Source organism: Xiphophorus couchianus, chromosome 11, assembly GCF_001444195.1.
Source record: "Xiphophorus couchianus chromosome 11, X_couchianus-1.0, whole genome shotgun sequence".
Lineage (NCBI taxonomy): Eukaryota > Metazoa > Chordata > Actinopteri > Cyprinodontiformes > Poeciliidae > Xiphophorus > Xiphophorus couchianus.
Window position 1 is genome coordinate 22,530,564 of NC_040238.1, and position 14,543 is coordinate 22,545,106.

Sequence of the window (14,543 nt, forward strand, 5' to 3'; positions counted from 1 at the left end):
ACTGAGTTGTCTTTGCCACTTTGAAACATGAGTCAGAGAAATGGATGTCTGTCAAGTCACATTTATGACCAGAGGAAACCAATATTCATAAGTAATTAATTAAACATTTCTAGGAATTCTGATCGACTTTGGAAAAATGACAGAACAGATTATAAAGATGTTGGAGTTTTAAATGCAGTTGCAAATAGGTACAGGTACAGCTTGTACAACTGACTGGAAATGCCATCTCATCTCTGAAGCGGTTGAAAATCAGTTTGCTGTTTTAAAAGGCCTTCCTGCTGATATTTATTTTTAGTGTGATTTGGTGTCATTTTGTTGTAAATAGCCTTATCAGTGACATAAAGTCTAAATAAGATTAAAAACAATAAATGCAAAATCTACTGGAGATTGACACACGAAATTCCACTATATTTACACAGATTTTCATTGAGTACATAGAATTTTTTTTTTTAAATTGTATTTGTTGTTTAAAATGTTTTGAGACTGCACATTAGTGTTCAAAATATAAAAGTATAATTAAATTATGATGATTTTTCCATCCATCCATTTTCTAACACCCTTGTCCCTAGTAGGTCGGGAGTGGTGCTGGTGCCTATCTCCATCTAGCGTTCCGAGCGAGAGGCGGGGTTCACCCTGGACAGATCGCCAGTCTGTCGCAGTATAATACGTTGTTTAAAGGTATATTAGAAAGCAACAGCAGTGTAAAGGTAAATAGAAGCCAGTCGAGAGCAGTAGATTAATATAAAGCAGGAGATAAAGCAGAAGAAGAAACTCATAATACTGTTATCCTGTGGGGGGCAGTGTTGCCGTTTTGTTTTTCATACAACGAAGAAGAAGAAGCAGCAGAAGAAGAAAGAGAAGAACCCACGTTTGTTAAAGCCTCTCACATTACATTTGCAGCGAAGGCAGGCAGCGGGTTACCTCTATCCGAGAAAATGAACGGACTAAACGACGAGCCAATGGCACCGCAGACCTTTCTTTATGGTGAGATAATGTTTTAAAACCCAGAGTTTGTATATTTGTTGTCGATTGATACAACTATTAAAAGAGATAGTTCTTACATTCAGGCCAATGTTGAAGTCGCACGCGCTCCTCTGGGATTTATATTAAGTCTGTTTTGTGACAAAGAATGAGATATTTAAAACATTAAAACCTTTTTGAAGGTGACGTTTTACAGCAGTAAAACAGAGTTGTTCGAGTCCTGGTGAAAAAACGAGAGTCTTTCGGATCCAGTTTTCTGCACACGTGCTTTTTGTAGTCAATATGGCGGCGCCCGTGATTTAAGTAAATTGCTTTAAATTTTAACTACATTCAGCCTATAACACACGAACCGGGTCACTCGTTCAAAACTTACTCGACATTTTCCGTGCGTGTTTACTTAAAGCTACAGGGTAAATTGACATTGTTTTCTGTAATGAAGGTTAAAACCGTCTCAACGTGCCTTCAGACACGCACACTGCTGGCCGCAGCGCAGATTGAACGAGCCACTGAATTTTGACTGGAGATTTCATCTGGTTGCCTCCGATCTGTTCCAAAGGCTTTAGTCTAATTTGGTATGGAGCCAATTTTATGTAGCCAACGGGGCCTCATTTTAGTTTCCTTTGTTTAGATCATGTATCAATTCAAGTTTAAAATTTTGATTCAACGAAGTACTGATTTTTAAGAATTTTAAATACTAACTTTTTTTAATATTCATTAGTGTGTTGGTTTCACTGTAGTGTATTACTTTGTATTTGGAATGTGTCTTAAACATAAAAGTTTGTTTTAAAATTGTTTCAAAGCAACAAAAAAAGTGTATCATGAACTATAATTGATATATTGATTGCTAAGTTCATAAAGTGATATTTTAACCAGCAGAAAGTCATTTTGAACAACATTTTTTTACCTTTTCCTGCACGTGCTTTATCTTCACAAGTAATTTTTTTGGACTCCAGAGCGCCCTCCTGTGTCAATTTTCAAAACTTCATCTGAAACCCAAATAATTTCTTTGGAAAATTGCAAGACTGAAGATGCATTTCACTTTTATTTTGATTCAGTTTTTTCCTTTACTTTATTATTATTTTTTTTTTATCAGGGTGTGTTCTGGCAGCCGGCAAGGAGGTGGTCTTCAATCCTGATGATGATGAGTTGGAGCATCAACTAGATCTGAGGATGGTGAGGCCCATAAGTCCCTCAGATATGAAAAATAAAGATTCAGAACAGACGCACAGAACATTATAATGCTTATTTTTTCTTAGACGGGTAATTTCTTCTGTTTAATTAAATGTTGGTGCACAGCTATAGTACAGACTTGTATACAAGTTCAGTCAGAATATTTCTCAGGATGGTAATTGCTGGCTCTAAATGAATTAACATCTGTAAACACTTTACTCACTTTGGGGAAATCAGAGAAGACGTTTCCTCTGCAACAACAGTTCAATCAGACATGCAGTCTGTAGCTCCTTTGCTGGCAGCACCCAGATAGTGAACTGTATTGATTATTACAAGGCCACAGAATGGCAGTCTAGGCAAATAGGACATAAAGCTATATTAAACACAATGAGATTGAACTGGAAATGAACACACAAAAAAAGGCCTAGGTTCAATTAGGGTCCAACTTCAAAACAACAAAAATCTTTATTACAGCCTTGGGTTCAAATGTAGTGATTAAAAAGTATGACTTGCATTCATTAACTGTATGCATTATGATTCTGTGTGGTTTAGATCTTGACATTATCTACAATTAAGCAATGTTGAGGTCAGCAGCACCAGTGTAAGGCAGTTTTGATTTGTCAAACTTGTGTAAATTTTAGATGTTATCCATTTCCAGCACCTCTGAATGGTTTATTAGCAGGCTCCTGTAGTACCTGATGACATGTTGAGGGTGTATCAAGAATTTGACTTCTCGCTTGACCAAAAACGCATCAGAAGCACACAGGATGTCGGTTTTTAAGAGCAGGAGTTGAATGTTGCTGATTTAAGCTTTTATATAAACATGTTATTGGGAGAACATGTAGCCGACGGCACGTCTAACTTCATTCAGCAACTTAAAACAACTTGGTGACATATTTTTCTACCCTCAGTGTCCTCTGTGTGTTTCATTAACAGCTCATCATGCATGACAATGGTGGTGCACTGGTCACTGAGAAACTTTATTATCCATCTCCTTACACAGCAATCAGACTCTTTATCTGCCATTTTTGGTTGGAATCTATAGTATTATAGTAGGTGTCACCAGTTGAGCTTTTGAAACTGAAGAAAGCTTCTGCAAAGATCTGAGCTGAAAGTCACAGTAAAGGTTCCGGGAATAAAGTTGGGGTTTTTAAATCTGCCTGCTGTTCTTACTCCTGCAGGCATGTGTGGACCCCAGCTCCAAGGATGAACTCCACTTGGTGGAGGTTGAAGGACAGGATTCAGAGGGTCAGAAAGTCAAGGCAGCGCTAGTTTCACTCAAGCCGTCCACCCTGCCCAGCGTAAGTCTATATCTTCCTAGTCATTGATGTTATATTTACCAGGTATGTTAGATATTATGTATATCTGATATACAAATTACCTTGTTACCTTATTGGTTGATGTTGTTCTTCTTCAGGTGTGTCTTGGTGGGTTCACAGTCACACCCCCAGCAGTGTTTCGTCTGAAGACCGGTTCAGGTCCAGTTCACCTCAGTGGACAACACCTCATCAGTGAGTATTTGTTGGCAAATAAGCCCAAATGTTGACATTATTCCAGTACTTACAGCTGGCTCATATTAAACTTCTGAATATTTTCCCCAAAAGTGATGGAGAACGACCAGTCTTTTGATGAAGAAGATGATGAAGAGGAAGAAGAGGAGGAGGAAGAGGAAGAAGCCGTTCCAGCGTCAAAGAAAAGATCCATCCCATTCCCTGCTGCCAAGTCTCAGGTTTGTCTCAGTCATTTAACAAACCTCACCAGGTTCCATGTAGAAAGACGTCTGTGTGAACCAAACCCGATCTGATCTCTACAGAAAAAAATAAAAATGGAAGCAGGGGATGACGATGAGGAGGAAGATGATGAGTGAGTATCGAGCTTTACTTTTTTTTTTTTTTTTTCAGAATGCAATAATTTGATATTCTCAGAATTGAATTCAAATATATATATTTAAATGGCACATATATCTGGGTTAAGAGTTCAGACTGTCTCTCTGTAGCAGAACAGAATGCTGCTCTGAGGTGAAGCTTTATTGCTGAGGTTCCCCAGCATTAAGGGTAGAACACTTTACTAACAAGGTACCATCTTTATGACTCATGTTAAAAGGGGAAATCCACTATCAGAATCAGTCTAATCGTTTCCATGCAGCAGTGCTTCTCAATTCCAGTCCTCAGGCCCCCTTGCTCTGCATGTTTTAGATTTGCCTCTATACCAGAACAGCTGATTCAAATGATTGCGTGACCATCAAGTCCTGCGGAAGCCTGTTAATCACCCATTATTCAAACCAGGCGTGTGGCAGAAGTGAAACACCTAAAACATGCAGGCAGGGGGGGGCGTGAGGACTGGAATTGAGAAACACTGCCCTACAGTAATGCGTTTTGCCCTCTAAACATCCCCAGCAGTCCATTTGCTGGATAACAACTGTAACCTTCTACGCATCTTTGTTTTTGTAAAAAAAAATAATAAATCACGTTTGGTTGTAGCAAATTCTAAAATGGCATCGACTAACAGTGAAGGCCTCCTCTTGTTACGATGCAAGAGCCTTATGTGAATGCTGCATTTCAAAATGATTGTGAAAAGAAATTTTAATAAGAACCACTAGATGGCGCTTTTCTACCACAGTTCGAGAACCTACCTGGTTATGTTACCTTATTGTTAGAAAATGAGTTCAGCCAGTCTGATATTTATATACATTTACAAACCTTTTAAGGTTGCTTTATTTTTATTTATTTATTTATTTATTTTGTTGTCTGTAAGTTTATGGTTGACCCTATTTGCTCCCCAGTAGGAAATGACATGTTTTGTTCTGATTAAGCCTGAGTGGGCTGGTTTTGTCTTTAAATTCTTCTTATTTTGATCTAATCAAAATAGATTAAAATAAGAATCAAGATTCAAATCCTTTATCAATGCTATAAATTACCATTACATTTGTAAGCCTATTCAGTCCTAAAGTACTGTTAATTTCTTTTAGAGCTGTGTAGATGTTTTTGCTGTTTTAATTTAGCCATTAGTTACAGTCATGACATTTTTATCTTTGTGTCAAGAATGGAGTTGCATTTCAACTAATCAGATTTTCTGAATTTTTCTTTTTTTTCTTCCCAAAGGAATGACGAAGAGGAGGATGAGGATGAAGAGAGTGAAGCTGAGGAATCACCAGTGAAGGTGAGCAAACATTCAGAGGTTTTGTGCATTAAAATATATTGTGTGTGCTCTTTCTTATGGCTATCTCTTCATCACAGGCCAAACAAACTCAACCCAAAGCAACTCCGGCCAAACAAAAGGGCCCGGCTCAGAATGGCAAGAACTCCGTGCAGAGCACACCTGCCCCGAAGCAGGTTAGACGCTTTTCACAAACACGGCTTCTATGAAACATTTATGGAGTCTACCAAAGCACTGATGAATTCCTGAAAGCTCAGGGCTAATTTAAGTTGACCTTTGTTTACTTTAGAAGACCCCCAAGGTTAAAGCCGAGAAGTCACCGAAGACTCCGGCAACTCCCAAAGTGAATTTAACCTTACCTCAGCTTAAAATTAAGCTGATGGAGGCAATGAAGAAGGTTGGTGTACTTATACATGCTTCCTAAACCTGCCTAATTTATTGCCTGTTAATGATTTTGGTGTGATAACCGAAGAATTTGCCTTTTCTAGGGTGTCATGTTACCTAAAGTGCAGCCCAAGTTTGAGAACTTTGTGAAGAATTCCAACAAAGTGTGCGACCCCCAGGTAAAACAGCCACTTTTTTATGAAAAGCAATCAGTTTACAGATATTTTTTGTAGGCTATATGGTTGGTAGAAGCATTACAAAAACAATCCAAGAATGTTTCTAATTTTTCATATTTCATGCATGTTTTTTTGCCACAAGAGGGCACTATAGCCACATATTTAAATTTCCAACATTTTAGATTAGTAGAACTGAATCCACGTAGCTCCGATACTGCCATTTCCCCTGAGGCTGTTTGATTGTTTCTTTATGGGTGTGACATGTTGTTTCGTTTCTCTTTAGATCATTGCAGATCTGTGGAAGTGGCGGCAGTCGCTGAAGGACGAAAAGTAGCTGACTCTGTAGTTTTTACCAATTTTATGACCTGTTCATCCCCATAGCCTCTCATATTCTCAAAGTCTAAGTCTGTGCCTCAGTTTTCCTTGGAATCACTCTGCCTTCCTGAATGTAGAGCTTGAATATTAGTATCACCCCCTCCTTTAGACAAAACTGAAGCCTTTTCAAAGATTACTGGAAATGAAAGTTTCTGGACTGTTAGGACACGAGTGTATGTAAATTTGTTTTCGCTTATATCTGGTTCAAATTGAATTGTTCTCTTGGGTGTAAAAAGCATCACATCATACAAAATGCATACCTTGTTAAATGACTGTTGAAATAATCTACCCCTTTATTCCTGACTTTTGACTCTACCATGATCAACTTATTCAAAACTTGTCATGTTTAACCGTCCAATTAATGTTTTTTTTTTTTTTTTCCCCTCATGAGTAAGAAGTTGGATAAAATGCAATTCAGCTTTGTCAAGTTGTTCAAACTTGAGTCCCTTAGGGCCGTCAACGGTAAGGCTGTGTATCGTTGAAAGGTGTTTTATGCCTTAGGGAGTCTGCAAATGACTTGTATCTCTCTGAAATTCCAGTGTGTGCTCACAATTCAAAGGTACAAATTCAATGCTCATTTGACTAAAGTAAGATCATGAAGGTGTAGGAGTGGTAAATGAGATCATTCCATTCCGTTTCCATTTTAGTTACATAATTTTTTTTAATCTTTACTTTTTTTTTTTTTTTTAAACCTCTGGTTTGATTGTTCATGTCTCAAAATTGATTAAAACAATATGGCGTGGCTCTTAATTTTTTTTTACTGTTTCTGTTAGAATCAGAAATGTTCCCAGGTTTCAGGATGCTTGCAGTGTTTGATCTTTTTTATTTGAAGCAACTTATTAAAACAATAAAATGAAATTAATATTTGGTGTTATTTGTAGTGCCTTTACTCTGCCACTCCCATTCCCCCATAATGCACACCTTCCTACCCAGGACACATTAACTACAGTATTGGTATTTCATTAATATAATCCAGTTTTAGCATTTTGATTATAAATATGTCTTGGTTATTTTCTCACAGTTTTATCAGCTATCTAATGAGGATAGCTGATATCCTCATTAAATATCAGGTTCTCTTAAGGTTTGAGAAACTGAAGACAAATGAACTTTATGGACCAAATTTGTGCACATGAGGAATTTGACTTCAGTCTACTTGCCTCTCACTTCCATTTAGAATTTAATGTTTGAGAACAGTTTGATTAAATTCGAAAAGAGTATTTGTTAAACTAAACGTTACGGGTTTGGCCTCTCTGATTTTGTGTTTTGGCCTCGTTTTAAAAAGTGTATTAAAGCTTATTGTGCTCAGTCTGATGGGTTAGAGGAAGCATTCTTGTGTTGGGAGTAGGATGTAAAAACTGTTTTTCTGACCTTTGATCATATAAAATTTTTTACAGATGTGTGTTTGACTATCTGACAAAAGAAGCAGCCAATGGAATGTTTTATGGAGTCAAAAGTAATGACTTTAGAGAGGTTTGCTATCACCGTAGGTGGGCTTTATTGAATTTGGATTTAACAAGCCCTTTACAGGGAGGATACTACCTTCATGTTAAGGTGATTAAAATTGTTTATCTGTATTCCAAATGAGTCAGAGTTGTTTCCTTTGATGTAACCTCTAAGGAAAACTTTTTTTCTTTTTCCATTTAAGTACTGGAATTGGATGTTTAATTTAGGTCACTGGTTCAGCTGTGCTATTCTTCTAAATGCCTGAGCTATTAGTATATTATTTACACAAAGGTAGTAAAGTCTTAGAGAGCATACATTTATGATCAGCTGTTGCAATGCTCTGATTGGTTGCCTGTGGTGTGACTAAGCAGCTTTCTTTGCTGATTAAATTAGCGGAAATCGCAAAAATGTTGAGACAGGAATTTATTCAGAAGTATATCTTTTCCTTTTCCAAGAAAAAGGGAATTGCAGTGGAGGAGTTGACAACTTCAGCTCTTATATTGCTTTAAGGTACTTATTCATGCAAAGAAACGATGTTCAATAGACTGGATATTGAACTTTTGAGGAACTGGAGCAGTCTGATCTAAGGGTTTAAGCCACTTTATTTTAATAATATGACAATAAGGGACACTAATGATTAGTCTGGCAGCCAGAACGAGGACAGATTGTAGGTAGAACTAGAGCAAGACAACACATGATCAATAAATCAAAACATACTCTGAAGATGAACGAAATACCTGAACCAATGCAAGGTATGAATTTAAATAGAATACCCCACCTTCTCGAAATATACTTCAGATTATTCATTTGTTTAAAGGATTACAGATACACTGTCAATCTCAAGTAGTGCTACTTCCAGATGTAATAAACTGGGCTACATGTTTTATTGGGATTAATGCAGTTATGTCCACCGAGTAAGGCTCCCCTCCCCCCATCGCCATAAGGTGGTTCTACATTTTATATTTTAACAAGCTGCAGTTTGAACATCCACCTACAGGAAGACCTTCTACCACAGAATAAGAGTATGCAGTAGAGATTTGTCGCTTAGAAAGCAGGTATGTTGTGTTTCAAGGGAACATATTTCCTCAGAAAGCCCAGCACTGTCCTATGATCACAATTTGACCAAGTGCAGGCAGAGAGAGAAAACTATGGCTTAAAAGAAAACTGCTAATGCAAGAAGTTGTTGCTGAGCCAGGGAGGTTAATGTCCTGACTGCTGCATTCTAGGGGCACAAGCAAGCATAACCATAGGTTCCTCCTCCCAGCCGTTTTTATAGTATGAGAAACTCATGGCTCGTTTACATCCCTGTTGTTTTTGTAGTTTCTCATTTCAAATAATCTACTTGCAGGTTTTTTCCACTTATAATTGGTCTTCATGCATACATATTTGAAATTCTAATCTGCTGAACATTTCATTGGATCAGAGTGTGCCCTTTTTTAACTCCGGGGCATTTTCGTCAACTGTAAATTTGCTCTTTCTGTACAATCTTCGGTGTAAAGCTACATGCTTCAACTTGTCTTTCCCTTTCTTGGTACAAATGTATTTTCCCACAGAGGGACATTTGTTTCTTTTGTTTTAGTCTGCACAACACTGAAATCTTTACTCCATATCCTAATCAGTCTTAAATGTGAGGTTATCAAAAAGATTTAATGCACAATGATGCAGTGTATAATGCAAACTCATTTTGGAACAGAGAGTTAATACGGAGCTAGTCACCATCCAGTGCTGGGCTCCACTCAACACAGTTCAAGGATGATGGAGTGAAGTAAAGAATTCAGCATGCATTCTGCAGCCTCTCTAAGGGGTGATTGACTTATCATTGTGACTGGCGCCAATCTTATGTTATGAAAGTACGCTTTTAATCAGAGCAAATACACACAGACCCCCCCCAAAAAAAAATCCATAACAGTTCTACTTCAGGAACACTTACTTGTGCCTTCTTTCTTGGCAGAAAGTTATTTAAATTAGATATTTGAGAGCCAGTCAGTCTTTCCATCTTTCCATTATATAAAGTTTGAATATATTAAGCATTTTTAAGTCAGTATCAAGAAATTAGATCTTGCACTTTAACTTTATTTACAACATAAAAATTTCAGATTAAAAAAAAAAGCCAATACAAGCAAAGCTCATTCACACAAGTTACAAAATTGGCAATCTGAGTACAAGTCATAGTATCATTACTAATGCATTAAAAGACCTTAGTCTAAAAAGGACATAAAAAACAAACCCTTACAGTAAAACAGATGTTGCCCAACATTGTCCATTCAAATGTACTGCAAATGAAGTGCTTCCTACATCAAGGTTCTCCATAATTAACTTAGTGTTTTACAGCTGTCAGCTACATACACAGTACACTAAAAGTACACATAAAGCACAGACTACAGTTTCAGACAGGACAGGACAGGACCGGTGTGTTCTGAAGTAAACAGCCGGTATTTTAAAAAAAACTTTTCAAAGCATTTGGTAAAATATTACAGTAACATCAATGGTAGTCCTGCAAAAAACTAAAAAGGTGATATAAAATAAAGTCAGTACTTCATGGATACTTTTTTTTTTATACATTTCTCCAGATGGATTCAGCGTGAATATTAAAATGTTCTTTCAAACAATAACCAATTCCTATCTTCTTCAAACGTAGTCCTGCTTGTTGCTGGGGGGCCTGCTGGACATGGGATAGTTGGGCGAACGCTTTTCTCTTGGGCAGGATGCCGCCAGCATAGCACCTCCAATTATACCCAAAAAAGATCCAGCCCAGGCGATGAAGATGGCAGACCCGAACTCATACCTTCAGAGAGCAGAGTAATAAAAATGTAAAATCTGTTTCTGCACGCACAGAAGTAAGCGCAACCAAAAATCCAGAAAAACTCACTTTGTGTTGACAGGAGTGAAGGGATCGTAGAAGGCTCGGACGATGTCGTTGGCATACCAAGAGCAGGCCACAATGGCACACAAAGCTGTGGGAGAACATGCATTATTTGATACGTTTCCACTAGTTTTGAAAGGTCCTGGTTTGAGTTTAGGGATTTGCTTCTTACCTCCAAGCAAGATAATAATGCCACCAGTCATAGCAATCTTTGCCTTCTTAACCTGGTCGTCACCTCCGCAGTTGGTGCATTTCATCCCCATACAAGCTGCTCCCATCCCAGCTACAACCACAATTATGCTCACGACCATGAGGGCGCGTGTTGCTTGAAGGGCACCTAGATAAGGGAACAAAAGAAGTCGGTCAGGCCATCAGTTATTGTCAAACCCAACACGCAAACGAGACAAAAAAAATAAATAGTTTCAATGAACTGATGCCGCTATAGTCGTGCCCGGTTCATGTGTGCATGTAGGCGCCACCTTTTGGGAAAAGGTGTTATAAAATTCCTTTGGGACAGATCAGTTGACATCTCTTGCCACTGTAGAAACTGGCTTCAGCCAGAAACTCAGGAAATAGCGTGGGGGTAGGGTAGTGATTGTGTAGGTGTGCTAAAACAGGTCTGACCAGGTTTCAAATTTCTTGTTATGGAGGACACTCCCAGTTCTAGCAACTCAGCCCGCTTTTCTGAGAAACTCCGGTGTTTGGAGCCACCAGATATATTCCCAGTCTCTTGGAATCAGTCTTATAAATGCAATTGGCTTTCATACTAAAAATATATGATGGCACCCAAGTTCCTTGATGGGTTTGATTATCTAAACAGAAAAAAAAAAGTGTGGGGGGGAAGTAGCACCTCCCATTTACCCAGTCAGCCAACAGGAAGTTAAAAAACTAATCTAAAATACTCCATGTCAAACCTCTTAAACTTCCCGTTTCTGTCTTTGATAACCAACAAAACTAAACTTTATTCAGGCTATTTTAGACTTCCCCACTGCTACGCACTTCCTTCAGGTAAAGGGCCTTTTGTACTGCTCTATAGGGTCTGTTGACTAAACAATGGCTTACCCAGGTGTTTAACCTTTAACTACATCTGCTGTGTAAAAAAACAAAAAGATTTCCGCAAGGAGGGAGGGCTTTACAGGACAATAATGCCCTTAGGCCCAGGCCGTTGTGTTGATTCCCCACTTTTCAGGTGGAAAATGCAAAGAATGTTAAATATTTGAATTTCTAGCAACGGTTTTAAGCAATTTCCCTCCAGAGTAGGCGAGGTCCCCGTTGGGTTAAAAACAACAACAACAAAAAAAACATGTAATGTCAAACAAGGGACTTATTCAAAAGAAAAACCTGTTTGTCAAGGCCACAGAAGCCAAAAGTAAAGTACCAACTGACATGAAGCAGCGGCAATAAAATGGTAACAGGTGAATTGTTAGTTACTTTTTTCCTTGGAATAAATGTCTAGGTGACCTTTCACAAAGCCCATGTAGAACTAGGAGTGGGGGTCATATTTTTAGGTTAACTCCGTCAAAACACGTAGTTACATACTGACCCCCGTTTATTATTATTATTATTATTATTATTATTTTTAAACACAAAGCATAATTACTGTTACTTACTGTTGAGCTGCAGCATGGAGTCGTACACTTTGCACTGGATCTGGCCTGTGCTCTGAAACGCGCAGGACATCCACAGTCCTTCGTACATAGACACTGCCGTGATGATGTTTGACCCAACAAAGGCCGACATCTTCCACTGTGGCAAAATGGTGCCAACTATCAATCCAATCACTCCCATGAGAGCCAGAGCGAAGCCCAGAATCTGAAGACCCTTGTTTGCCATTTCGACGACTTGTTTTCCTTCTAAGTTGGGAACAACAGCAACAAAAAGCCAAAGACGTCCACCTGCTGCGAAAGTCCTGTTTCTTTAAAGTCCAACAAGCAAAACACAAAAAAGACCTACTCTACTTGCTTCTTATAAAGTTATGTCCTTTTTAAAATATATATATTAAAAAGGTTCTTTGCTTTCTGCAAATGAAAGAGTAGCACACAGCAGCGATATGTCGGCTTAAAAACTCTCTCGGTAAATGCTTGCGCACCTGTTCCTCTTCCGCACCTTAACTAGGGAGTGGACGGCGGGAGCGAGCTTTTTTAGGCGGTTTCTAGGGCAGGTGGGCGGGGACGCGCACGCAGTTTCGACTCATCGGCGTAAGAAGGAACACTTGAAGTTTCGTGATGTAAGCGTTTCCTGGCAAGACACCGGACAGTAACACTGATACTACGCCTGGTTTGATATGGTTTTGAAACAGAAAATGTCTAGTAAAAACATGCGAATACAATTTCAACATGTTTATTTCGTCTCACTTTCAGTACCTTTCTAAATTAAAATAATTTTGCTCAGTGCATTCTTGCTAATGATACGAAACAAAAGAGTCGTTATGTCCTATCATTCAACTAAATTACGTCAGGTGATGACTAGATACACGTTTCCCAGGTGAAACCACCGGAAGTCTGATGGTAAACAAGTATTAGACGCAGATCTTTCACACACAATATTACGCAACAGCAAGCTTTCTTTTTATAGTTGTGAGAGAGTCAAATGTGTCCCTATGAATTCAGCCTGAATGACTCATTTACGTGGATTTATGCACGTGTCTAAATAAATGACTAATACATTTTTAGGAATGCTGTCATTGACTAAAAAAAAAATCCTGAAAGGCTTTTTAATTTGTGTTTACAAATTTAGTTTATTTAAATTCCAGGATTGGTAGGTCTATAGATGTTCTGTAATTCATCTATTACAGAACGATGCCAGTATATCTCAGCAAGTTGCAGAAAACTTATGTTTTGTACCTGTCAACAAACTTCTGGCATCGTTCTAACTAAATGTGTCTACTAATTTTGGCTAAAATCATAGAGCTGTGTTGGTTTGCTTGTACAAATCTGGTTTTTGAGCATAGTCCATACATTTTCAAAAAGATTGAATGTGTAACTTAAAAAAAATTGCAGATACATTATGTTGCAGGTATGTTTCGCTGCCTGTGGTAGTGTTGTATTGCATAAAAAAATGAAGAAAAAAAAAGAAGGATGGTGACTTCCTGACAACTTTCAACTAAGCCTAAAATCAAAAGCTATATGTTAAACAATTGAGACACAACTGGTGTTCTAACCCAGAAGGATATCAAATGTAGTAAATCAGCTTATTTAAATTAACTCTTAACATTGCTATTGATATAAATTGTCACATTTCCAAAGGAAAACTATGGATAATATGCTTTTAGATTTGGATTTCAGTTTGGCCTAGTTACATGTTGCTGATCTGCTCACTGATCATTTGAATGATGGAACAGTATTTTTATATGAGCAATTGTCATTTCCCTTTTAGAGACTTCTCGGCACTGCATCATTAAATATAGAAGAAGAAGAAGAAGAAGAAGAGAGGACAAAAGAGAACTCCTCTCTGTGAATCATTGTTGAAACATTTCGAAAGTTTTCTAGTCAGCTGTGGAGAAGTTTAAAGCAAAGTCATGTATTGAAACAATATTCAAAGCTTTCAACAATCTTTCTTCATTAAATCCATTAAATGAGAATCAAAAGAGGTTGACCCAATTGAAAACCTACTAAGATATATCCCTCTAAAATGAAAAACCAGGAAGGGAAATAAAGCATTTCAAGGCGAGAGTACATCATGATGTTCTGTCTGGGGAAGAGGGGGTTGAATCCTTATGCATGCCACACCTTTCAGATATTTCTCGTAAAGAGATGAAATAAAATATACTTTGTTTTATACAACTATGTGGTGTTAGGGTGTCACATAAAAATCAGACGGAAAAGATTGAGGTCTGTGTTTGTAACGTGACAAAATGTGGAAAAAGATTGAGAGGAATTACCTTTTGTTCATATCTCCGATAGAAGAATGCTGTGATATTTTCTTATTATAACAGCAGTAGAGGTGGGATTTGAGTGAACCTTTAGTCAGTTTGTTAACAAATTCAAACTTAGTGT

At 37.9% G+C, this 14,543-nt stretch overlaps 2 protein-coding genes across 3 annotated transcripts; one reads left to right on the forward strand and one right to left on the reverse strand.

The window, feature by feature from the left end:
• The first annotated feature begins 828 nt into the window (after positions 1-828).
• On the forward strand, positions 829-7,111 carry npm1a (nucleophosmin 1a). The gene is made up of 11 exons (XM_028032176.1): positions 829-984; positions 2,075-2,154; positions 3,333-3,452; positions 3,569-3,662; positions 3,756-3,880; positions 3,965-4,014; positions 5,253-5,310; positions 5,388-5,483; positions 5,597-5,704; positions 5,796-5,870; positions 6,151-7,111. Exons 1-11 carry the CDS (start codon positions 936-938, stop codon positions 6,199-6,201), a joined length of 906 nt encoding a protein of 301 aa, XP_027887977.1. The 5' UTR covers positions 829-935; the 3' UTR covers positions 6,202-7,111.
• A 2,618-nt stretch (positions 7,112-9,729) lies between these two features.
• On the reverse strand, positions 9,730-12,666 carry cldn7b (claudin 7b). 2 transcript variants are annotated; one of them, XM_028032147.1, is made up of 4 exons: positions 12,159-12,664; positions 10,721-10,885; positions 10,555-10,639; positions 9,730-10,470 (listed from the first exon to the last, which is right to left on the reverse strand). In XM_028032147.1, the coding sequence occupies exons 1-4, from the start codon at positions 12,379-12,381 to the stop codon at positions 10,314-10,316; spliced, it is 630 nt and encodes a 209-aa protein (XP_027887948.1). In that variant the 5' UTR covers positions 12,382-12,664; the 3' UTR covers positions 9,730-10,313. The 2 variants fall into 2 exon arrangements, with proteins under 2 accessions (XP_027887948.1, XP_027887947.1); XM_028032146.1 differs by having other exon boundaries at positions 10,555-10,885; positions 12,159-12,666.
• Positions 12,667-14,543: the final 1,877 nt, after the last annotated feature.